We start from the raw sequence: 24,455 nt of genomic DNA, 5'->3' as shown, positions 1-24,455 counted from the left end.
GTCCTCATTAACTTCCTCCAGTATTTCTAACAAAACGAGCAGAAGGCAGCTGCCACCTGTCAATCGCCACAATATTAGGAGTCTGTGAACAAGAAGACAGACTTCTCTTCAAATCGCACTAGGGAGCCTCAGTCAGATGCAAACTTGGATCCAAACACTATTTGGTGGTTCTGTTAAAGGAACACGCCAACATTTGGGGAAATTAGCTTACCGTCTTCTCCAGAGAGAGACAAGAAGATAGATACCAGTTTCCTCTCTGTACGTTCAGTAGAAAGCTATCTGGCTGCATGTTAGCTTAGCACAATGAATGGAAGCCGACATGGCCGGTTAGCCTAGGCATTGTCCAACTAACACCTCTCCCGAAGGCTAACCGGCCATGTCCGCTTCCATTCATTGTTCCTTTAAGTATTTGTTAAGTGCTTTTTAAGAGTTTTTTTTCCTCTTTCTTTCTTCTCTCTGTTTCTACCCCACCTCAGTTTCTGCCACTCTGCCAAAGATATCAACGGAGGGCAGAGTGATTTTGGGAAGGCCTTTCCAGATCCACTGTGTGTCGGATAGAGGCAGCCCGCCCATCAACTACACCCTGTTGAAGGAGTATCAAGAGGTGAACGCCACCACCACCAAGCAGGCGCAGCAGCGGGCCGTGTTCACCGTCATCATCCAGCAACCGGAAGAAATATGGAAGTTCATGTGTGAAGCGCGGAATAATCCTCTCAAGGAGGGCCTGCTCGGTAAAAGACTCAACGCCACTGTTATAGGTACAGAAAAGTATATATTTACCAGGTAGTTATGTTTATCTGTAGTGCGTACAGCACATGGGAGTGCATTTTCGTTGCTTCTGTCGTGAGAGAGCTGTCATGTAGTATTCATCTTCCCTTCGGACAAGGGAAGCAACAGTTGTGATTGGAGGATCAAGGACCAGACATGAAAAACTGACACTGAGCTCGTTCAGTACCTTCTTGAGATCATGTGTACAAAAAATCGAAGGAAATGAATAAAGGTAAGATGATTAAACAGAAGGTTTTGTAGATACAGTACTGAATTCTCCCATCCGGACCAATGCAATTTGAAATATTATATTATAGAATATAGAATAGCAGGCCTATAAATTACTTTATTATAGCCAATTCGCACATTTATGGATTGGGCCAAATCTTCTCTTTCAAATGGCCAAGTTCAATTTGGATTTAGTATCACCAGGCGTGCATGAAGAACAGATAATGAAATCTACTGTATGTACAGTAGGTTTTTTATTCTTGCAAGAGCTCCGCCATTTTGAAACTGATTTCAAATCGGATGGTTGCTAAATGCTCAAAATAGGGGAGACAAACTAACTGTGCTCCAATATATGCCAATAACGTTCAGTGTTGTGATATATAATCCCGAGTAATAAGAAAAATTAAAAATAATAATCAGGAAGTCATTTGCTTGCAGAAAACTAGAAGCCTTTGGGAAGTGTAGTTTTGAAAAATTCCAACGCTCATTGAAAGCTCTGGATGTCCTCTTCTCAAAATGACTCAAAATGACTACATTCACCGACGGCCGCTAATTCAAAATGGCCGATTTCCGTGATAACGAAAGGTTATCCTATAACCTAGTTATATGAATACTGGCAGAGCGTCTCGCTCTTTGCCATTATGAGATAACTCTTATCTCCTAGCACCTACTGTGCTCAAGAACAAACAATTTGCACTCACATGCACGTGACCAGGCCACGCGCCCGCGTCCTGCTATAAGACGCCGGACATGGTCACACTCTACCTTCCTCGGAAAAAAGTTTCCAACACTGAAAACCCAACCAAGGGACCTCATGGCGCTAAGAGAGAGATGCTCTGCCAGTATTCTTATAACTAGGTTATAGGATAATCTTTCGTTATATTATCATACTGGTCATCGCGTCTCGCTCTTTGCCATTATGAGATATGGGACAGAGCAGACGCGTGACCCGACAAGTGTACCCCCACTACCAGGGAGGAGGGGAGTCCCGTCCACCCGCCCGTCCTAACGAAGGGGGGGAGGCAGTCAACTCCACCAAAGTGCGGAAAAAGGGGGAACCAAAGACCCCTGAAAACGAGCAGTACAGGCGGGACCACGTGTGACACAGCACCCCGTGGCACACACCCCTGCTAGCCCACCAACTGGCGGGACGCAGGGGATGTCCCAGACCTCAGAACCGCCTGGGAGACAGAACCCCCAGTCATGTCCATGAGGTAAAACTTAACGAAGGGACCCGGGGAGGACCAGGAGGTCGCAGCACAGATGTCCTCCACCGAGGCCCCCCCTAACAAGGCGGCGGAGTGCGCCCTGACACCCCCAGGGGGGACCTGTCCAGCCAACGTGTAGCAAAGGGCAATGCCCTCGCACAACCAATGTGACAGGCGCTGCTTGGACAGTAACACCTGCCGGGGATGTGGAGAGCCCTCAGGCTGCGCAGATTGAGAGACGCCCATAGCCAGAGCTCGACCGCCTCCCAGTGCAGACAGGGGGAGCGTACTCCTCCCTGTCTGTCGATATACGACGCTGACGTCGTGTTGTCCGTCCTGACCAACACGTGCTCGCCCACCACCAGGTAGCCGAACCGCTTGAGGACCAGAAGGACTGCCTTCAATTCCAACACATTGATATGCAGTGCAGACCGGGTAGCATGGCACGTCCAGCTGCCCCCTACTGCGTTGGTCCGACACGTCCCCCCCATCCCGTGAGGACCGTGATGTGTGACAGCCTGCAGCCCATGGAGATCCCGCTGGTGAGGATACCAGTCCTCCCCCAGTGGTCGAGATCCCCCAGTATTGACATGGGAACCTTCAGTCGTTTCCACTTGCGTCTCACCAGGTCTATTTTCATACTGGAAAACCACCTCTGTATCCTCCTCATGAAGAGGAGGCCAAGAGGGACCACAGAGTGAGCAGATGCCATCATACCGAGCAGGCGCATCATGGACAGCGCCGTAACCGTCCTGCCAGGACGGAGCCCCCTGAGCACGCCGAGAATATCCACTCGCCGTCGCTCTGAGAGTGTTGCCCTCATGGGCCTTGAGCTTAGAACCAAGCCCAAGTACTCCACCTGTTGACTGGGAAGAGGAGTACTCTTCTTCCAGTTCACAGCAAAACCCAGACTGGTGAGGAATTCCACCACCAGCCTGGTATGAGACCTGGCGACCTCCTCCGACCGGCTGAGGAGCAATATGTCATCGAGATAGAAAATAACTCGTATCCCCTGACGACGTAGAGGCTCCAGCGCGGTCTCTATGCACTTGGTGAATGTGCAAGGGGCCAGAGAATAGCCGAACGGCAGCCTCTGGTATTCGTACGCTACACCCTGAAAAAGGAAGCAAAGGAATTTCCTGTGAGGAGGGAAGATCGGGATGTGAAAGTACGCATCCTTCAGGTCTATGGAGGTGAACCAGTCCCCCACTCTGACGGAGCTTATCAGGTGTTTGACGGTCAACATCCTGAACCGCCTCGTCACAATCAGCCGATTGAACGCAGACAGATCCAGAATAGGTCTGACACCTCCCGATTTCTTGGGCACCAGAAAATACCGGGAGTAAACGCCACACATCGCGTCCTCCTTTGGGACCACGATGATGGCTTGCTTCGCTAACAGAGATTGGATCTCGTCGGCCAGAGCTGTCACTGCTGCTGACCCTGACAACAGGGTCTGTACCAAACCTGAAAATGGAGGGTGGGGTTGCGCAAACTGCAACACAAGCCCCCGCCTCAGCGTTCTCTCCATCCACCTCGACATACGGCACTGCTGTAGCCATATGTGATGATAATCCCAAAGCGCACCCGCCGCCATTTGGCGCTTCGCCAAGAACCATAGGTAGGCGGCCCGGTCCCACCTGCTGTGCGTTGCCAACCCTGGACCCGCCAACCGCGCGAGCAGGGCGTCTCGTGGAGCCCGGATATCACACCCGGAGGCGTCTATTCGAATACCAACCGGTTCATGCTTCCGCGTTCATGTTTTGCGAATCTGATTAGCCACTGCCGTTTCTGGTGCGATCTGATTGGCCACGGACGTTTCTGGTCATGTGACATGTGCGCCCAATCGTGTGACGCGCCCATTTCCGCCTCGACCAGCAGCAAACTACCTAATGCCTAGTTTATCACTGGTTAAGCTTAGGCGACTCTTTCGAAGTTGGTTATGGTTAGAGTTTGAAATCAGGGCTGGCGTTCTATCGCCCTGCTCTAAGACAAACTCTAACCTTTACCAACTTCGAAAGAGTGCCTAAGCTTAACCGGCGAAAGAACTTGCCGTCACACGATTGGTGCGACCAGAAACATCAGTGGCCAATCAGAGCGCAAAACGCGAACGCGGAAGCATAAACCAGTTGGTATTCGAATAGACGCCACCCTGACACTACCAACGAGGCAATCGCACCCAAGGGGGGACCCCGACAGAAAGGGCCGGTTTGATATGGGGGAAGCTGACATCACACTGGGTGACAAAATTTTTGGAAATATACTGTAGAGATGAAAGCTGCAGCTGCTACTAGTGTGGACTGAATGGGCGGCAGCAAAGCGTTATGGAAATGCCAGTATTCTGTGGTTCTATTATGGGTTGTGGCAATACATTTGACAAATAATAGCTTGCAGCAACGTATTGAAAAAAGAACTATAAACTATAAATTAGTTCATTTTTGAAACCATGAACTTAAGTTCAAAATTTTGAATTATGAACTATGAACTGAACTAGTTAATTTTAAAATTTGTGAACTGTGAACTGAACTAGTTCATGTAGAAAGTGAACTTTCCCAACACTGCCGATGCTACCTGGCCCTGAAGCCACGGCACACCTGCCTTGCGCCCTGTTGTCATCCCATCCACCCGTAAAAGGGGTAAATAAGCCTCAGCAAAACCCCCCACATTAGACACCGATTGACCTTCAGCAATGAACCGGTTAAGAGGAGGGAAGCGTGGTGACAGCCCACGGCGGGGAACAAAGGAACAGTGACCCAGCATCGTAGCATTAGCATTAGCCGTGCGCTCCAGGATAGCCGGGAAAACATCCAATTCAGAGTCATGACGACCATGTTTACCCAAATCAAGTTCAAGTTTCTTTAATAGTTGTCATACAGAAGTACAGAATACTTTTATACAAAATGCTTCTTACTGTTACGCTCCAGAGACTGTGCTAGACAAGATAAGTATGAAATAAAATAGTATAGCATGTAAAATAGAAGTAAAAATAGAAGTCACAGTGTTCAGTATATACATATGTACAATGTTCGATGCAGAATAGTAGTAACTGAGTTACCATACAATATACAATATACTATGCAATGTACTAATATACAATACTATATAGTGCAAAGCAGAAATGGGATGAGGTACAATTTAGGTACAATTTACATGGGTTGTAGTGCAAATCCTTTACCAATAAATATAAAGTGTGGAGAGTGGGTGCTGCAGTGTGTTGTTTGTTTAAAGTGAGTGTGTGCGTGTGGATGTGTGTACTGTGTGCATTTGATGGTTGTTGCATAGTGTTATTGTTTGTTGAGCAGCCTGATGGCCTGGGGATAGAAGCTTCTTCTGAGTCTTTCTGTGCTTGCCATGAGACTCCGGTATCGCTTGCCTGACCGCAGCAGTTCAAAGAGGCAGTTGTTTGGGTGGCTGGAGTCCTTGATGATTCTCTTAGCCTTACCCCTGCACCGCTTGTTGTAAATGTTCTGGAGGGTGGGAAGCCCCCAAATATCCTGCCCCTCGCGCCAATACACAACTCGGCTGTCTCACGGGACAATGAGCAGTATCACAAATGCTAGCATTAATGCCTGGCAGCGCAGACCCTACCTGTGCGCGACGTAGCTCGACTGCTAGCCGTCGCGCGACGTCCCTCGATCCGCTGTCACGAGATGAGGGAACCCCAGGACAGGTCCGATGCGCCGTTAGGATGTGCCGAGAAGATTCCAGGGGCTGGTGAACCTCCGGCGAAAACCCAACATTGTGTAATTTCTCCCTGCGGTTCATAACAACTAGTTCACGGAGTGCACTGCAGTCCATGTTGGAAACAAAAAAAGAGGAAGGTAGAGTGTGACCATGTCCGGCATCTTATAGCAGGACGCGGGGGCGTGGCCTGGTCACGTGCATGCGAGTGCAAATTGTTTTTTCCATGAGCACAGTAGGTGCTAGGAGATAAGAGTTATCTCATAATAGCAAAGAGCGAGACGCGATGACCAGTATGATAATATAACAACAACACATTTTTTAAAACTAAAATCTAACTAATAACATTTTAACCTATTGGTAAACAAACGTATTGATGGAAATATACATTATAACTGCTGTTGTGACATGGTTATGATGTTTATTCTTCAATAATAATAAAAATTAAATAAAAGATTATTATGTGTAGGCTAGAGAGCTTGATTTATGACGTGAGACTTTTTGGGACCGGTCCCGTCGGGTGGAAGAGGTTGTAGGCTACATTTTTGAGCTACTTGTACTCTATGTGAGTATTTTCATTCTAGGGAACTTTATACTTTTACTTTTATATCTGAACCCATCAGTTACTAGTTACTTTGAAGAAAATAATTTTGCATAGAAAACATGATATATACAAAATACAAAATGTATGAAGATTTTATACTTTCACATTAACAACTTCAAGAGGACATAATCAGAGCAGCATAACTGGACCACATACCACTTTAACATAACCTTTAATCAGAGCAGCATAACTGGACCACATACCACTTTAACATAACCTATAGAGGTCAACGGATACACAAATGTAATGTAGAACGTGTACTTTTACTTTAGATACTTAAGTACATTCAATAGCAAATACTTCTCTACTTTTACTTAAGTAGAATTTGAATGGAGGACTTCTACTTTTACCAGAGTACTCATTTATCTGAGTATTTCTACTTTTACTTAAGTCGAATTTGAATGGAGGACTTCTACTTTTACCAGAGTACTCATTTATCTGAGTATTTCTACTTTTACTTAAGTCGAATTTGAATGGAGGACTTCTACTTTTACCAGAGTACTCATTTATCTGAGTATTTCTACTTGTACTTGAGTAAAGGAACTGAATACATTTGATGTAACTCTCCTCAGTGCCGCTGTCGGAGCCCCGGCTGACCGTGCTCCCCGACCTGGCGGACATCGCGGAGGGAGACGTGCTCTACCTGATATGCAGCATCACGGGCACACCGCCGGTCACTTTCAAGTGGTACCGCGCCGGCAGTGTCCAGCCGCTGTTCACCACCACGGCCAGCCAGGTCAGCATGGACTACCAGATCCTGGGGCTGAGAAGCGAGCACAGCGGCACCTACTACTGCGAGGCCATCAACCAAGCCAACAACGTCGTCCGCAGCCAACGGGTCACCATCGAGGGTGAGAGGGTGTTTATACACACACACACACACACACACACACACACACACACACACACACACACACACACACACACACACAGACATTTTAGATTCAGATTTAGTGTCATCATACAGCACAACTACAATACAACAAAAAGAAGTGTGGCATCCAACCAGAGTGCAAATGTAACAGTAAAGTGCAATAGTAACATACAATATACAGGTGATTAAACTGGGTATACAATATATAAATGAGTACTACTGAGTATAGTGCTAATCAGATGTATGTACAGAGTAGTATTAATATGTACAGTCACAGGTATAAAGATACAGGTATTTGCATGCTAAAGCAACACACGCATGTTCCAGAAATTACGGAAACTCCATGATCAAAACTGCTAAAAAAGAAATCATCGATGACAAAACTGAGGAAAACAAAAATAAACCATGTGAACTTTGGAAATGACTCAATAATCAACTAGGCTGCAGTAAAAAACTTAAAACCAGGTTCTCAAACATAAACATAAAGACGGACAACACGCTCATCACAGACAAGCTGGATGTAGCCAATTACTTAAACACTTTCTTCACAAACATAGCCACAACACTGGTAAACAAACTATCCTCCCACTCAGGGCATAGTGAATACCACGATCACAACACCAGAGGGAGCTCCACAAATCATGTTAAACCCAGATTCGGCTCAAACAAGGGACTAAACACGTTTCGCAATTATGCCACATCAATGTGGAACGCCCTACCCAAAGCTGTAAAGGAATGTGAATCACTACCCACTTTCAAAAACACTCTCAAAAAACACCTACGGGAGACTGCAATTCGAAACTGGCCCCTACAAATGTCCTAACCTAGTTGTACAGTAAATGACCAAGTATGGCCTTGTCAGTATTCCAATGTACAGAGTACAATGTGTGTGTGTCCCCTACCCACCCCCCCCCCCCCCCCTCCAATGTACAGCCCCCACCCACCCACCCACCCACCCAACCTCCTCCAATGTACAGTTTCTACGTCAAATGTATATACACTCTTTTTCTGGACACTTTTGTATCACAAACAATACTGTATTTGCAAATCTGATATGTCATAAATGTATAGATGTAGTACTGTCTATCTGTATGTCATGTATGTCATATATGTTATGATGAATTGAAAATGGGGGACCCTGATGTAAACAAGACGAAAGTCTTTCTCTGGTCTGCATCCCCTTAACAATTGTATGTATTGAGCTGTACTGTACTGTACCCATTCTGCAATCTGTTAATAAACTTTTCAATCAATCAATCAATCAATGAGGTAGAACACATAGTAGCATACTACAAGAACCTAGGCGTCCACAAAGACGACTTCAAACTGGAAATGGTAACTACAGATGAGGTACTCAAAAAACTGAGCGCCCTCCAACCGAACAAGGCCACTGGTCATGACAACATCCCCTCCAAATTCCTCAGAGACTCAGCAGCCGCCATCACCCCAGTCATCACACACATAATAAACCTCTCCATAAAACAGGGACACGTCCCCAAGGACTTAAAAATTGCGAGAGTAACACCCCTGCACAAAAAGGGCAGCAAATTAGACCCAGGCAACTACCGCCCTGTTTCTATCCTTACATCCATCTCGAAAGTCATGGAAAATATATTATACGAACAGGTCGAAAAGTACCTTGTGGAAAAAAATCTAATCTACGAATTCCAATCTGGCTTCAGAACATCCCACTGACACATGCCTTCTCTATTTGAACGACCACATCAAACAAGAGGTGGACGCGGGCAAATACTGCGGCATTGGTCATGCTGGACCTACAAAAGGCCTTCGACACTGTCAATCACACCATTCTGATTGACAAGCTAAAAGCAATCGGTTTTGATAGTCTATCAGTGAGCTGGATACAATCCTACCTGGAGGGGAGAGAACAGATGGTGGAGGTAAACGGTACCCTATCCCCCCCCCCTTCCAGTGAGCTGTGGTGTTCCACAAGGAAGCATACTAGGACCGCTACTGTTCCTAATTTATGCAAATGACATGTCGTCAGCTTGTGACTGCAACTTGTTCCTGTTTGCGGACGACTCAGCCCTGCTGGTCTCTGACAAGAACAAGTTACAGGTTGAAAAAACCCTCAGCTCGGAACTAGGCAAAATCTGCATATGGCTCGCCGATAACAAACTATTATTACACATGGGCAAAACAGAGTCCATTCTCTTCGGTTCAAATAACAAACTCAGCAAGACCGACGGCTTCTCAGTTACATTGGGTGACAATATTGTCACACGGAAAGATGAAATTACCTACCTGGGTTCCATCCTAGAGGCTAATCTTTCCTGTGACAAAATGGCATCCAATGTAATAAAAAAAGTCAACCAACGAACTCGATTCTTGTACCGGATCTCCTCTCTGGTAAACAAGAATACCCTGAAGACTCTGGCAGGAGCACTCATTCAAGGGTACTACGACTATGCTTGCACCTCATGGTACCAAAGCACCTCAAAGGCACTAAAAACCAAATTACAAACATCTCAAAACAAACTAGTCAGACTACTGCTTGACCTGACTCCTAGAACCCACCTCACCCCTGCACACTTTGACAACCTAGGATGGCTTAGAGTAGACGACAGAGTACAGCAACTTGCAATGGGCCTGGTCTACAAGATACACTACACGACCAAGGTACCCATGTACATGTCAAAATACTTCCCAAAGGTCAGTGAATACCACGATCACAACACCAGAGGGAGCTCCACAAATCATGTTAAACCCAGATTCGGCTCAAACAAGGGACTAAACACGTTTCACAATTATGCCACATCAATGTGGAACGCCCTACCCAAAGCTGTAAAGGAATGTGAATCACTACCCACTTTCAAAAACACTCTCAAAGAACACCTACGGGAGACTGAAATTCGAAACTGGCCCCTACAAATGTCCTAAACCAGTTGTACAGTAAATGACCAAGTGTGGCTTTGTCGGTATTCCAATGTACAGTGTACAGTGTCCCCCACCCACCCCCTACCAAACCCCCCCCCCCCCCCCCCCCACCTCCAATGTACAGTTCCCCCCCCCCCCCCCCCCACCCCACCCACCCACCCAACCCCACCCCACCTACCCAACCTCCTCCAATGTACAGTTTCTACGTCAAATGTATATACACTCTTTTCTGGACACTTTTTGTATCACAAACAGTACTGTATTTGCAAATCTGGTATGTCATAAATGTATAGATATAGCAGTACTGTAGTGTCTATCTGTATGTCGTGTATGTCATATGTGTTATGATAAATTGAAAATTGGGGACCCTGATGTAAACAAGACGAAAGTCTTTCTCTGGTCTGCATCCCCTTAACAATTGTATGTATTGAGCTGTACTGTACTGTACCCATTCTGCAATCTGTTAATAAACTTTTCAATCAATCAATCAATCAATCAATCAAACCAGCGATTTTTCAAGGAACACATAAGATGCATTCATTGAAACAGAGTGAGTAGGCTGCTTGCCAAGGTCACACCTGTATGACGGTGTGGGGGAAGCTTGATACAGTAAATATGCAGTAGATATGCAGTAAACAACCAGGAAGAGATACCAAGGTGTCTAGTGAGAGAAAATCTCAATGCCAGTTTCCTGGAACTAAGACGCACACACCTTAAAGAGGAATGCCGGGCGCCCGAGTGGCGCACCGCATACTGCCTCGCAGACCTACACGGCCGTTCCGGGATCGCCTCCCGCTCCCGGGCTGATTTGCCGCATGCCCTCCCCACATCTTCTCCCGTTCTCCCTCTCCTCTGTCGGTCATGTCTGACCAATAAAGCTGGAAAAACGCTAAAAATAAATCTTTAAAAAAGGAATGCCACCCGTTTTAAGAATTCCCCTACATTCTTCCTGTGCCCCAGGACCATGTGAATTCCTGAAATGGGCAGTGGTGGAAGAAGTACACAGTTCCTTTACTTAAGTAAAAGTAGAAATACCCAGATAAATAAGTACAGGTAAAAAGTAAAAGTCCTCCATTCAAAATAACTTACTTAAGTATCTAAACTAAAGTAAAGGTCATTCATTGGCACCAAATATCCCACGGCTAAGCTAACCGTCCCCCTGCTCACTATGTCCTGTGGCGTCTGCTAGCGCCACCGGCTGGCGTGAGAGCACAGAATGAATTAGGACACTTACAGAGCTACAGGTGTCTTCCAGGTGGGGGCAGCCGGTGCATGAACAGTCATCATGCTCTGGCTGGCGTTCTGTAGCAAGAGAGATTAAGACTCAACATGGCCGATCCCTCATGGGGGGGGGGGTCACTGTTGCAACAACAGCATTTGTGACTGGCAGTAGAGGAAGGAGGAAGGAGGAGGAGGTGGAGAGGGAATTCAGGGGAATTCCCCCAGCTGCAGGAGAAGGAAGGAGGTCACCTGTTTGTTTTGGAATTTTAAGATGACATTTTAATCTTGTTTTCCCCTCTCTCTCTCCCTCTTTCACTCTCTCTCCTTCCTCTCTCTTTTGCTCTTGCTCTCCTCCTTCTCCATCTTTACTGACCTATGTCTTTCCATATATTCTCCCATTCCTGCTTTCCCCTCGTTTCTTTGACCCTTTACTAATATATGCTGATTATTTAATATATTGTACTAGTAGAAAGGATGTTGTCACTTTATCATTTTAATACCACTTGCTTGTTTTGTCTGTAAATGCCTTATCTATCATGTTTATATGTTGGACACCAGGAAGAGTAGCTAATGTTCTGCATCAGCTAATGGGGATTGTAATAAAATCATAAATCATAAAACTCTCTCTCTCTCTCCCTCCCTCCCTCCCCCCCCTCCCCCCTCTTCCCCTGCAGTGCACATGGCGATGTGGAAGAAGGGTGTGATCGGCGCGTCCTGCCTGCTGGTGGTGGCCGTCCTGGCGGGGCTGTTGGTGCTGCACCTCCGGGCCAAGCGAGGTAGAGAGACCTACAGTCCCCCGGCAACACTGGCCTCTCATGTTTGACTATGTATGAACACCGGCCCTCCTCCCCGTCCTCCTCTGCTCTGCTCTCCTCCTCTTCTCACCTCCTCTCTTTCATCGTAGGTAAAAGGGAAGCAGCCGCTGAACTGTCAGTGTGAGTTTGCCTCGACTACTTGCTTGTTCTGAACACTGCAGATGTTGTAGATGAGATTATATTCACGTAAAATGCACCTGCTTAGTTTTTAAGTGGTTAACCCTTTCACTGCCACCCTACAGAAGGTTAACCCTTTACTACCACACTACAGACGGTTAGTGTGGTACTAGTAAAGGGTTAACCTTCTGTAGTATGGTAGTGAAAGGGTTAACAAGGTTAGCTGTGTTCTGGCAATAGTGTTTTTATCTATCGGCTATGGATGGATCGGTGACTTCGCAGTAAACAATTAAAAAATAATTCTGTTATTTTTAAGATCTTAAGTAACTCAGTTCAATATAGTATAAGTTTGACAACATCCAACAAAGCTTAATGCTGAAGTGGGGGGGGGCTGGGTAGTGTAGAGGTCTAAGCACTCACCTACCACCGCTGAGACCCAGGTTCAATTCCCGGGCAGCAGTACCTCCGGCTTGGTTAGTCGTCCCTACGAACACAATTGGCAGTTTTCACAGATGGGAAGCCGGTGTGGGGGAGAGTCCTGGTCATTGCAACAGTGACTCCTACTGGTCAGTCAGGGTCCCTGTTCAACAGGGAGGGGATCTGGGGGAGATAGCGTGAACCGCCGTGTGCGTTACGCTCTCCCAGTGAAACTCGTAGCTGTCAGGTGAAAAGAAGCGGCTGGCGACTCCACATGTATCAGAGGAGGCATGTGGTAGTCTACACCCTCCCCAGACCGACAGTAGGGCAGTGCAAAGACCAGGAAGGGGATTGGCATAACGACTAAATTGGGGGATGGGTGCAAATCATAAAAGAAAATACTTATTCTTTTAAAGCTTAATGATGGAGTGAACTAGTTATGCATATTTGAAAGAATTCTCCGTTTCCGTCGCCCAACATGACTTTGTTTTCACCGTTTCTCAGAAAGCCTTCGAGCCCTAAATCAGATGACTCTTTAATGAGTCTCACCCGCGACACAGAGGTTTATAACGCAGCCACAGGTAGCCTGGTTTTACTGTTCTCCCTGTGTACCACTGACCTTTAACCCATCAGCCCTCACCTCTACAATCATACTTATATCCATAGCATTATTCACCAACTCATACTCACTCCCAACCGATCCATCTTCTAACATGCATGTATCGTGTTGTAGTGACTTTAGCTATCCGCGTTCGTCTTATGTAATTGTCCGTTTTGCGTGTATAGACGGTTTCACTGGAATTCTGTTGCTAGGGGAACGGTTTGGACCCAAGTGTACAGTATTTCCTGTTATGTTTTTGCATTAGCAAACATCCCAACAGGAAATGGACTTGGGTCCGTTTAGATCAGTGTTTATGTTGTCAAGATGAAACCGTCCATACAAGTTGGAAGGCAAGCCAGAGGACATGTCTGTGTGTTTGTGTGCTATCTGTGTGTGTGTTTTTGGCATGTCTGCCTGTACGTTTAGTTAAATACGTAAAGTAGTGGCAGCACAAAGAGGAAGAGCTCCAGGAGTTTAATTGTCATAGGTCTCATAGCTAAAGTAAACGTTTCTAGGTACAGAATGTCTTCTCTATGCGAGAAGTAGCCACACTTGGTAGTTGAATCTAAAGACTCTTCACAGTATACATGGTTGTGATTGTTTGTCAAAGGTGCTGTGAGCGAATGCTGAGAGAACCCCTTGTCATCTTCTTCCAGACGCAGCGCCTCATTTTGACGGCACGGAGGGGAGAGGGACCAATGGGATGCGAGATAGTTTGGCATCACTTCCTGCTGACATGAGCAACAGGAGCAGCTACAGTAACCCGGCAACAGTTTAGAGATGTCCCACAGTGGGAGGGACTTTAAAGGAAATACCTGTTTCAAGGAAAAGAAGGTTTTACATAAAAAGAACAACAAAGGACTCTTGAAAACATAAATTAAATTAATAGATGCCAAAGAACAAAAGGAATTTGGGACAGAGACATGGGTGGAAATACAGTAATCCCAGTGAGGCTTTTTACACAGAAAAAGAGGAGCGATGAGACGTTCTTTGTCTGCTTTGGCCGTGAAAGGGACTGTTTCAAACGGAAGGAGTTCATCAACGTCGACGTGTGAACCAATATGTACCCATTGCTCCCTCTCTCCTCCTGCGTCCTGAATGGGCTTTCGATTTGTATAACAATCAACATACTGTCTTTGTCCTTTGCCTCTTCATTGATCATATTCACACGGCGGCAGCCATGGGGACAGGGTGGGAAAGGAATCCCGACCTGAGCATGACATGAGAGCAAAATGGCCACCGTGTGACTATGGTCAATTCTGTATATCTTTCTGACTGCATGTATTTTATTGTTGCAACTACTCCACGTTGTTGTGTATGTTTAAATATGCCCTAGGTGAGAGTTTGTATTGTATATACACTGAATAACCGTCAGTAGAAATGTGTGTATATATTTTTGGTTGATCCATTGACTGATTGGAAGAAGCACTTGTAGAATAAAGACGTTGGTTTTATTTAGTATTGTGTCAGTACATCATTTCTTTGGCTACTGTGGTTGGCTTAAAACCTGCCTAAAACATAAAACCTGCCTGTGTAGCCAATTTGTGTAGAATAGCACAATTGCAATATATCCATGCCAAAATCTTTATGAGTTATATATTTACGATTGTTTTATGCATTTATTTTAAATGAAAGATTACTAATATTGCTGCATGGTAAGAACGGGTATACTGACATACCAAGAAAGATAAGATTCCATTCCTAAAATGGAATGCACTACGCAATACCGCCTTGGAAGAGTCGAAACAATAGAGTGCAAGAAACTTCCGATGTTAGCACAAAGCATGGCGAAGAAAGCAGAGTTGGATGTTGATGGAGGGGGTTTGGGTAGGACATTTTTTCTTTTCTTCATTATTTAGTTCCAGGCCAGGCGAGTATGAATGCAAGCAGCAGGTGGAGGAAATTAATCACTTGGGCTATGTTGACTATGTTGACTTCCACACTGAGATTCCGTTGAGGAATGGGAAGTTGTTCTTAATAGTGCTTACTGTGCCACTGTTGTTGACTAAACAGTGGCCTATTGTGCAGAAGGCCGTGGAAGATTCCTGGGGTAAATAAGACTTGAAGTGTCTTTCTCCTCTGCAAGCAACACGGTCATTATTGTGCTGCTGCAACACAATGCCTCATGTTGACAACACGAAAGCTTCTACTGTGTATTAAAGAGTATTCTGTTCTTAAGCTTGGAGGATGTGTAGTAAGTGGAATATCTGACTATTGATCAGCATGACAAATAATGGCCTTGATCAAACCACGGCCTGGATATTACTTCGATGACTTGATCAAACCACGGCCTGGTTATTACTTGGATGACTTGATCAAACCACGGCCTGGATATTACTTGGATGACTTGATCATAATTGCACTGATGACTTTCTTGTCTCATCTACTGAGGTCTAGTCTCGTTTCTCATCCTCGGCTGGTCCTTTACAACCTGTTCAGAACCTATGTTTCTCTGTGATCTACCTCCGCAGATGTGACTTGTGAATGTCTCGTCTGTGTCTGTGTCTTGTAGTGAGAGTGGACAGATCGAGAACCAGCGTGTGGAGTGAGAGGCCTCCTGATGCAGGTGAGACCAAGAGGTTCATTGATTGCTTGTGAGACTTATCACAGAGGGTGTCACAGAGAGGACATCCATCGATTCACAGCACACAGAAGGGAAATGAGCGAGGAAAACACTGCAATCATCTGAAAGAAGCCTTAATTCATGCAGGCGGCGTTGACGTCGTTGTGTGTTCTTCACTGGGTGCTGCTGTGTTCACCGGGGCGACAGTAGTCCAGTAGGTAGAGCAGTCTGGTAATCCGGAGGTTCCCGGGTTTGATTCCCACTCCTCCCGGGCAGCTAGTCGAAGTGTCCTTGAGCAAGACACTTAACCCCTAATTGCTCCCGATGAGCAGGTCGGCACCTTGCGTGGTCGCCTCCGCCGTCGGTGTGTGAACGTGTGGGTGAATGGGTAAAATGTGAGGAACAAATTGTAAAGCTCTTTGGATAAAAGCTGCTATATGAATGCAGCCATTTGCCATTTCTTCTCGAGCCACTGTGGTTGAATCTGACAGAATGTTGTTTGGGTACTAGATGCAGGCAGCAACCTGGAGACCAGCTTGGCGTCGGACGAGCCTGATGTGGAGTACACTGAGGTGGTGCATCCTCAACCTGTAGATCCTGAGAGAGGTGACAACTACACACTTACCTCACAACACCTTCAGCGTGGTCAAATCAAATCAAATGTATTTGTAAAGCCTGCAATCATGTCCCCATGGGCCGTTTAAAGTCTTCTTTAAGAAGAAACCACAATAAATCAAGAACAAAAAACCCACCATGAAATCCAAAATAAATGTAAAATAAATAAATGCAACACTCCCAGACATACCCCAGCGAAGGTAAGGAAAAACTCACAAAAAACCTAGCAATAGGAAAAAAGCACCACAGCCAATGTGGAGGAGAGAAACCTTAGAAGGGCCGTTCAAGGGGTGATCCCCCTTCATGGATGTCGGTGATAGTACTGTAGTGTTGCTATGGATGATCGATGGGTGGAGAATAAAACAGGCAAAATAGTTGGTATGTATGAACATATACGTGTAATAAAACCCAAATATGTATATGCTATAGCAACTGGGGTACATACGAATTTTTTTGAAAGATTTAAATAGAATAGAGCTAAGAACAACAACAACAAAAGAGAAAGCATAGGGAAGCGAGCGCTAGTATTAAATATTAAAGTCATGGTCCCCTCTAGAAAATTCAATCTCCATGTCTACTCAATCCATGTCTGCTGCTTGTTTTCTTTTTTCTTTCCTCACTCCCTTATCTCTGTCTCTCTCACAACCCTTTGTCTCCCTATGTATATATATTTTTTACTACCCACCATATTCTATGCCCTTCCACTTCATATCTCGCCAAAACCATTATGCTTCGCTTCTTGCCGACATTCCTCTCTACTTGATAAGACAGTGCACCACTTCCTGGGAGGGGCCTAATTACCCACAATTAAGATGTCTCCAGGTCGCTGTAACCGTTGGCGGTATGGCTTCCAGAAACATCTCCGAGCTTATAAACAGGAAGGGTTGAGCTAATTGCCAGTCTGATTTGTGATAGCAGTCCTCTCTTCGTTGTGGTCGTGTGCTTGAGGTCCCTGTGGGATGTTGTGTATCTGGCAGTTAAGCTTCTTGACAACCATTCTGCTAAACTTGAAACTACTCTGTGTAATCTTTGTCTTTTGATGGTCAAGTTATGTTGATGTGTCTTTTTATCTTCTAGTTCCACTAAGAAAAGGCACTGACACAGTGTACAGTGAGCTCCAGAACTCTCCGCATGGTGAGTATAACATCTTTACAAGATCTAGCTATCTCTTTATTGTGATTTTTAGTAGGGATGCACAAAATATCGGTGACCATATCAGTATTGTGTGTGTGTGTGTGCGTGTGCGTGCGCGTGCGTATCCTTCTTTTCTTGGCCACACACAGTTTGTTAGGGTAACGTTATTTGCATGTGACAATGACGCAGCACAGGGGGCTGACATTGTTACAGTATGTACAAAAATAGTATGTACAAAAAAGTTTTCATATGGGGGATGTGCACTTTTGGTTCTTTGGTTATTTACTCTCCAGGGGGGAAGAACTTGCACAACCATTGGGAAGAAAGGTTTGCTATAGCCAGAATATCCAGGCCTGGTCCAGTAGGTGACCAGATCCTGTTACTACTAGCAGGAACTTCCTCTCATCAGATCCAGGGGCAGATGCTGGACGTGTCTGTCAAGCAGTCCATTTGAGAGATACAATACAACTCATTCCAAGTAAACAATGAGTCGTTGAGCAATGTGTTACTCACTCTCTTCAGATTGAGTTGGGATATTCAGTACTATCGGTGTAGCAGGAAGGGATTGCACCTCATGTCATCATGTTGGTGAAACAATGGCAACTACGCAGCAAAGGAACAAGTGAGTCAGCCAGGTCTGCCACCTCATCGTAATGTCATAGGACTGATGACTGAGTGAAAATGAAAGAGTGAACAGGACACACACACAGCCTGAGCCAGTGTTGTTTTCTCCACAGGTGCTGATGACCACCATGACTATGTGAGTAATACAAATTTTACATTTTAATTTACAGTCATATGTTTATTGTAATTTGTGCCTAAAAATAAATATTCTGACAACGAGGTATGGACAATATTTCATTAGTGTGTATACTGCTCATGTCGAGTTGAGATATCAACCCCCCCCCCCCCCCCCCGCCATATATAAACCTGAACAGTCAATAAAATAGTCAACATTTAACATTAGTGGTGCCACACGTTTTTCCCCGTCTGCGTGTTGTACATACACTTAATAACCCAAGCTAGCCTCTATCCCATTGTGAAGAAGGTTAATGACTGACAAACCGTCAATCCCCTTCCCCTCCTCCCGGCTCTCCATCCCTCTATTCCTTCTTCCCTCCATCCCATCTCCAAACCGGGCCTGGTCACAGTGGCCTCTGTGTTCGGCTGATAGTGGGAAGTGAGAGGGAAGCGCTGCTCAAAGTTTCCAGACAAGAACAAAGAGAGAGTTGGGTGGGGGCTTCCTTCCCTATCACCCAGTCAGATCAGTGCCGTGGTGCTCCAGTGAAATTACCTCCAGGCCCATCCCGTTTGGCTTTAATCACCACTGGCCTGGCATGCTCCCCGCCGCTTGTCCTTACTTGGTGTTGGGTGCAGCGCAGGGCTATCTGCAAAACTAAAGGAATTGGGCATGTGTGAAGGACGTGACATCATCTTCTAAATAAGTTGACTCTTTCATCCTTGTGTCATCGCGAGGAGGGGCATGTGTTGTTACACACGTGTGCGCGGAGCGCTGCGAAGGGAGTATTGCGAATGCTCCTATATCCATGCATCTGTGTGTCTGTCTGCGCCATGTAGTTCCTACAGTTCTGATCCGATGTGGATGAAGCTTCACACGTAGGTTAACAGCAGGCCGAGGACCCGAATTCCACCGTTAACCTTCCTGTGCTGTTCGGGTCAAATTGACCCGTTTTAAAATGTAAAACATCTAGAACATATAGGTTTATATGTGTATTTATGTATTTTTCCACTACAAAACTTCATGTACTTTCCTGCATGTGTTCCTCACATCTATGGCTATTGAATATGGAGGCTAAAAGGGGTCAGAAGTCAAACTTAGACCAGACACATTTTCTCACGGGTATTTCCTAGTAAACATTGCATCTTTCAAACCAGCCTCTATCAATGGATTACAGACTACATGTCATGGTCCCTATGTTGCACTCTAGTGGTGCTTTGGTGGTAAGTACACTATGGAGCTGTAATACAGTAGTATGAGACCAGGGTTGTGGTGTCGCTGATGGTGAATTTAGGTGACTGAGGGGCCATCTCCTTTTTTTTATATAGATTTCTTTTATTATTATTTTTTTACATAGAATATAAAACAAAACATGGCAGCACATAATATAATAATAATAATAATAATAATAATAATAATAATAATAATAATAATAATAATAATAATAATAATAATAATAATAATAATAATAATAATAAACAACATCACAATAAATGTCCCCTCACCAGACTGTATCCAATGATACGTTTTTATATGTAGATTTAATTAAAGGGGACATGTCTTGCTATTCCTTTCACTATTTGGGCAACTTTACACAATTCCTGTGAGTCTATGGAACACATCTGTAAAGTTCTTTTCAAAAAAATTCATTGTTTTGTATTTCTAATCAAGTACTCTAAAGCAGCATTTTTCCACTTCAAGATTTCAAGCTGTTTTGGGCTGGGCTCCGCCCATAAGCGATTTGAGTGACAGTCACCCACAGTCGGACAGAGGCAAACAGGCAGACTGAGAGAGATATAGAGAGATTGAGGGGGATACTAATTAATTTCGCCGCGGGGGCATAATCCCACGGGACAATGCATTGGTAACTTGTTTCAAATGACAATATATACCCCTGTGAATATTATTGCACGGATCGGAATACGGGCGCATGTGTGGGAGTCAAAGATATTTTGACAGTGATATGCGAGTGGAGAAGCTCCCCACGGTGCGTGGTCGGGTCGGGAGGTTGTGTGTGTTTCGAGAGAAGCTCCTGTCCCTCTCTCTCTCTCTCCCTATATCCCTCTCTCTCGCTCTCCCTCTCTATCTCTCTCTCTCCCTCTCCCTCTCGCTCGCTCGTTCTCTGCCTCTCTCTGTCGGCACCCGCTTGAGGAAGTGTATTTCCACTCGCTCTGTTGTTGAGCGAATGGTTGCGCTACATCCATAGAGGGGGCGTTACTGGCTGTAGATCAGCTCCTTGCTACGTAGGACAGCGAGTCAAATCAGAATGGTTTAGTTCACTGGGGGAGGAGTCAGAGATTGTCTCAACTGAATTGGAGCAATCCGCCAAAATGAGAATTAGAGACACAGACCCCATTGATACAAACCCCCATTGCTAGTGTAGCAGGGTGGATTATCCCTACTTTATGAGAGTAGATGTACACTGTCACCAGGTAGTGGGAACGCAGCAGATCTGAGTCCGGCTGAATCCCTGACTGTAGTGCAGGAGTATTAGAGTGGAGCTTTAGCAGAGGGAGTGGATGGGACCTAGGATTTACTAACCTAGGGGTAGTGCGCTGGTCCTTCTTGCCCTCCAGGGCGACTCGCAGTAATTCCCCACACACCCACACTTCTCCTAATACTTCCCGCACCCTCCCACACCCGGTGGCAGTAGTGATAGACGATATACTTTCTCACCAAAGCATTACCTTTCCTTGCTGATGAGCAGAGACCTGTCCCAATGATGTATAGGCCGTGGGTAAGAAGGGGTTAAACAATAATATACCTTACCCGAAAGGAAGGGGTTAAACAAGACAACACATTAACAGACACGCACACAGTGATCCCATTTAGTTCTCTTTACTGAAACTACTATCCTCTTGTTAACACAAGGCACAATGACTAAAGCTCTTCCCGCTTACACAACACAATGATTAAAGCGCTTCCCACCTACACGAGGCACAATGAATAAAGCTCTTCCCGCTTACGCAACACAATAAGTAAAGCTCTTCCCACACTGGTCAATACACAGTCATGGAACCTGTCCCTTTAAGGGTTGAAATGCTGGGCACCTAGTGCTCTCACTCTATGGTAGAGAACAAAGCTCTTCCCACACTAGTCAAGATACAGTAATGACACCCGTCCCTTTAAGGGTTGAAATGCTGGGCACCTAGTGCTCTCACTCTATGGTAGAGAACAAAGCTCTTCCCACACTAGTCAAGATACAGTAATGACACCCGTCCCTTTAAGGGTTGAAATACCTGTTCATTCACCCGTAGGTGGGGAGAGAGGGGAGAAAGAGGGAGAGGGGTACGGGGCTACTAAATGGGATTTTCTAAAGGAACACACGTTATCACAATACACATTTAACCAAAAGACAGTGGGCCCACAGTTGAAACAAAAAGTCCTATCTATAGCCGGCTTCCCCAAAATAATAAACGTCGGGGCGCCCCTAATCACTGCTACCAGTGTCGGTTCAAAGTACTGATTCTCTTCGCCCTTAAAGGGCACGCTCCGCACAACGAGAATGTCTACCGATAAAGTTCCAGCACTCGGAGCGCTCGCGGTAACTGGCTGGAGAGTACTTAACCAAAGCTTGGCCCGCTCTCACCACCAAACGTCCGTGTGGTGAGATGGCCGTCGAGAAGTCCCGTGGTAGCAGGAGGCAGGGCTGGGTGGACGTTAGGCAGGTGACTGCTGGAGGTGCGTGCAGTGCCGCGACGTCCGTTGAGTAGTCCACTGCTCGGCTGGAGAGGTGGAGCGACATGCGGGCTAAACTGTGGGGCTAGGCCTAACTGAAGCTAAACTGTGGATCGGGACGATCCCCTGTCCTGACGCCTATACTTTAACTAAAACGCAACGTGGGCAATATCTACCACACTCTTCGGCAGTAACACGTCTGCTTCTTTGTTCACAATGTCTCTTTAGCATTAACTGGAAGCTAAGCTATCGCATACGACATTACTAACCCGCCCCGTGGCGGGGGTCATATCTCGTGTGTCCTTAGTGTCTAGAGCTCCGCTCGCTTCTGTGTCAAAACGATGAAGAGGAGGTTCCGCTGCAAGCACCGCACCTCCAGTCCATCCTTCTTCACCTGGTGTCCCCCCTTGCCCAACGTCTCACCAGCTCCCACTCGCGGCACCCCAGTGCATGCTCCACTATTAAGTGTCAATGTTAGAATATGGAGGATCAAGAGGGGTCAGTGGGCACAGTAGAGTAAAAGGAATTAGGTTAGACACATTGAATTATTGTTAGACATATTCAGGTGTCTACACTAGGAAACAATGCTAAACACTGGAAAAGGCCATTTATAAGACACAGGACCTCTAAGAGTGTATACAAATCTGAGACAAATCCTCTTGAGGTTGTTCCTGATAAGCTTAATAAACGGGTGTGGGTAGGGGCGACTGGGTAGCGCAGCGGACTAAGCGCCTGCCTACCACCGCAGAGACACTGGTATCGAATCCAGCTGTCAGCGGTACCTCCGGCTTGGTCGGTCGTCCATACTAACCAATTGGCAGTGTTAGCGGGGGGGAAGCCGGCGGGGTGTGTACCAATTGGCAGTGTTAGCGGGGGGGAAGCCGGCGGGGTGTGTATCCTGGTCGTTGTAAACAACGACTCCTACAGGTCGGTCAGGGCGCCTGCTCGGCGAGGGAGGGAACTGAGGGAAGTGTGTGTGTGCCTCCCACACGTTACGCTCCCCCAGTGAGAGTCCTCGCTATCAGGTGAAAAGAAGCGGCTGGCTGACTCCGCATGTATCGGAGGGGACATGTAATAGTATCTATCAACCCTCCCTAGACCGACAAGTGGGGGGCAAATGCGCGCAACGACCAGGAAGGGGAGGGGGGAATTGGCATAACAACTCAATTGGGATGGGAGAAAAATACAGAAAAAAGGGAGGAGAAAAAGTAGACAAAAAAAATAAACGGGTGTGGGTGTAATGCTTGAGCCCACGGTACCCCATGTGATCTGAGCGCCGATCTTAGTTGCAAGTAGAGGAAGAATGATACACCGGGGAGTTCATAAATGTCTCTTAGGTCTTGGAATGCTCGAAGGCCGTTTTTATCATATATATTCCCCAGAGTATGAACTCCTCTCCTCTCCCATTGAGGAATATTAACAGGTTGGTGCCCAACAAGTAGATGTTGGTTATGAAAAATTGGAGAGTCGAGGTGCCATGGGCATTTGACAGCACAAGATCTCTGTACGTTACGCCATGTTGAATTACGTGGGATATGATCGGTTCATATCATAATTGGCATTTTGATATTGGAGTATACTACATCCTGAGTATACTATATCCTGTAATCTTTGTGGTGAGACCGCCGCTGCTTCTTATTTTTTTTATCTATTTTTTTCTCCCCCTATTTTTTCCGTATTTTTCTCCCATCCCAATTTAGTCGTTATGCCATTTCCCTTCCTGGTCGTTGTGTACTTTTGCCCCCTACTGTTGGCCTGGGGAGGGAGAAGACTACCACATGCCTTCCTCCGATACATGTGGAGTCAGCCAGCCGCTTCTTTTCACCTGACAGCGAGGACTCTCATTGGGGGAGTGTAACACGTGGGAGGATCACACTACTTCCCCCAGATCCCTTCCCTGCTGAACAGGCGCCCCGACCGACCAGTAGGAGTCGCTGTTTACAATGACCAGGACAAATACCCCACCGGCTTCCCACCCGCTAACACTGCCAATTGTGTTAGTAGGGACGACTGACCAAGCCGGAGGTACCGCTGACAGCTGGATTCGATCCCAGAGTCTCTGCGGTGGTAGGCGAGCGCTTAGTCCGCTGCACTACCCAGCCGCCCCAGACCGCAGCTGCTTCTAAGGAGCGCCATGACACAGCAATCTCAGGATCAAACCAGCTTATCAGGGGTCTCAGCGAAAAGGACCAGAAGTGCAACTTAAAATCGGGGATTGCCAAGCCCCCATCCTGTTTCCTACGTTGAGTGGTAGTTCTTTTGATTCTTAGGCATTTGTTATTCCAAATAAGTTT

General features: G+C 46.1%; 1 protein-coding gene across 12 annotated transcripts in view; it reads left to right on the top strand.

Moving 5' to 3' along the window:
• Positions 1–24,455, top strand: part of pecam1b (platelet and endothelial cell adhesion molecule 1b) — a 49,604-nt gene that overhangs the window by 9,189 nt on the left and 15,960 nt on the right. For 5 of the 12 annotated variants that reach the window (XM_084318047.1, XM_084318044.1, XM_084318048.1 and 2 more), the window contains 9 exons: positions 477–758; positions 7,062–7,340; positions 12,157–12,258; positions 12,387–12,417; positions 13,336–13,412; positions 15,945–15,998; positions 16,506–16,601; positions 17,688–17,744; positions 18,482–18,504. In XM_084318047.1, the coding sequence (XP_084174173.1) occupies positions 477–758; positions 7,062–7,340; positions 12,157–12,258; positions 12,387–12,417; positions 13,336–13,412; positions 15,945–15,998; positions 16,506–16,601; positions 17,688–17,744; positions 18,482–18,504 (1,001 nt within the window). The other 7 variants (XM_084318049.1, XM_084318052.1, XM_084318054.1 and 4 more) reach the window with 7 other exon arrangements.

This window comes from Notolepis coatsorum (genome assembly GCF_963971535.1).
Source record: "Notolepis coatsorum genome assembly, chromosome: 7".
Taxonomy (NCBI): Eukaryota; Metazoa; Chordata; class Actinopteri; order Aulopiformes; family Paralepididae; genus Notolepis; species Notolepis coatsorum.
The sequence above is the reverse complement of the archived record's forward strand: the minus strand, read 5'-3'. Positions and strand labels throughout refer to the sequence as shown.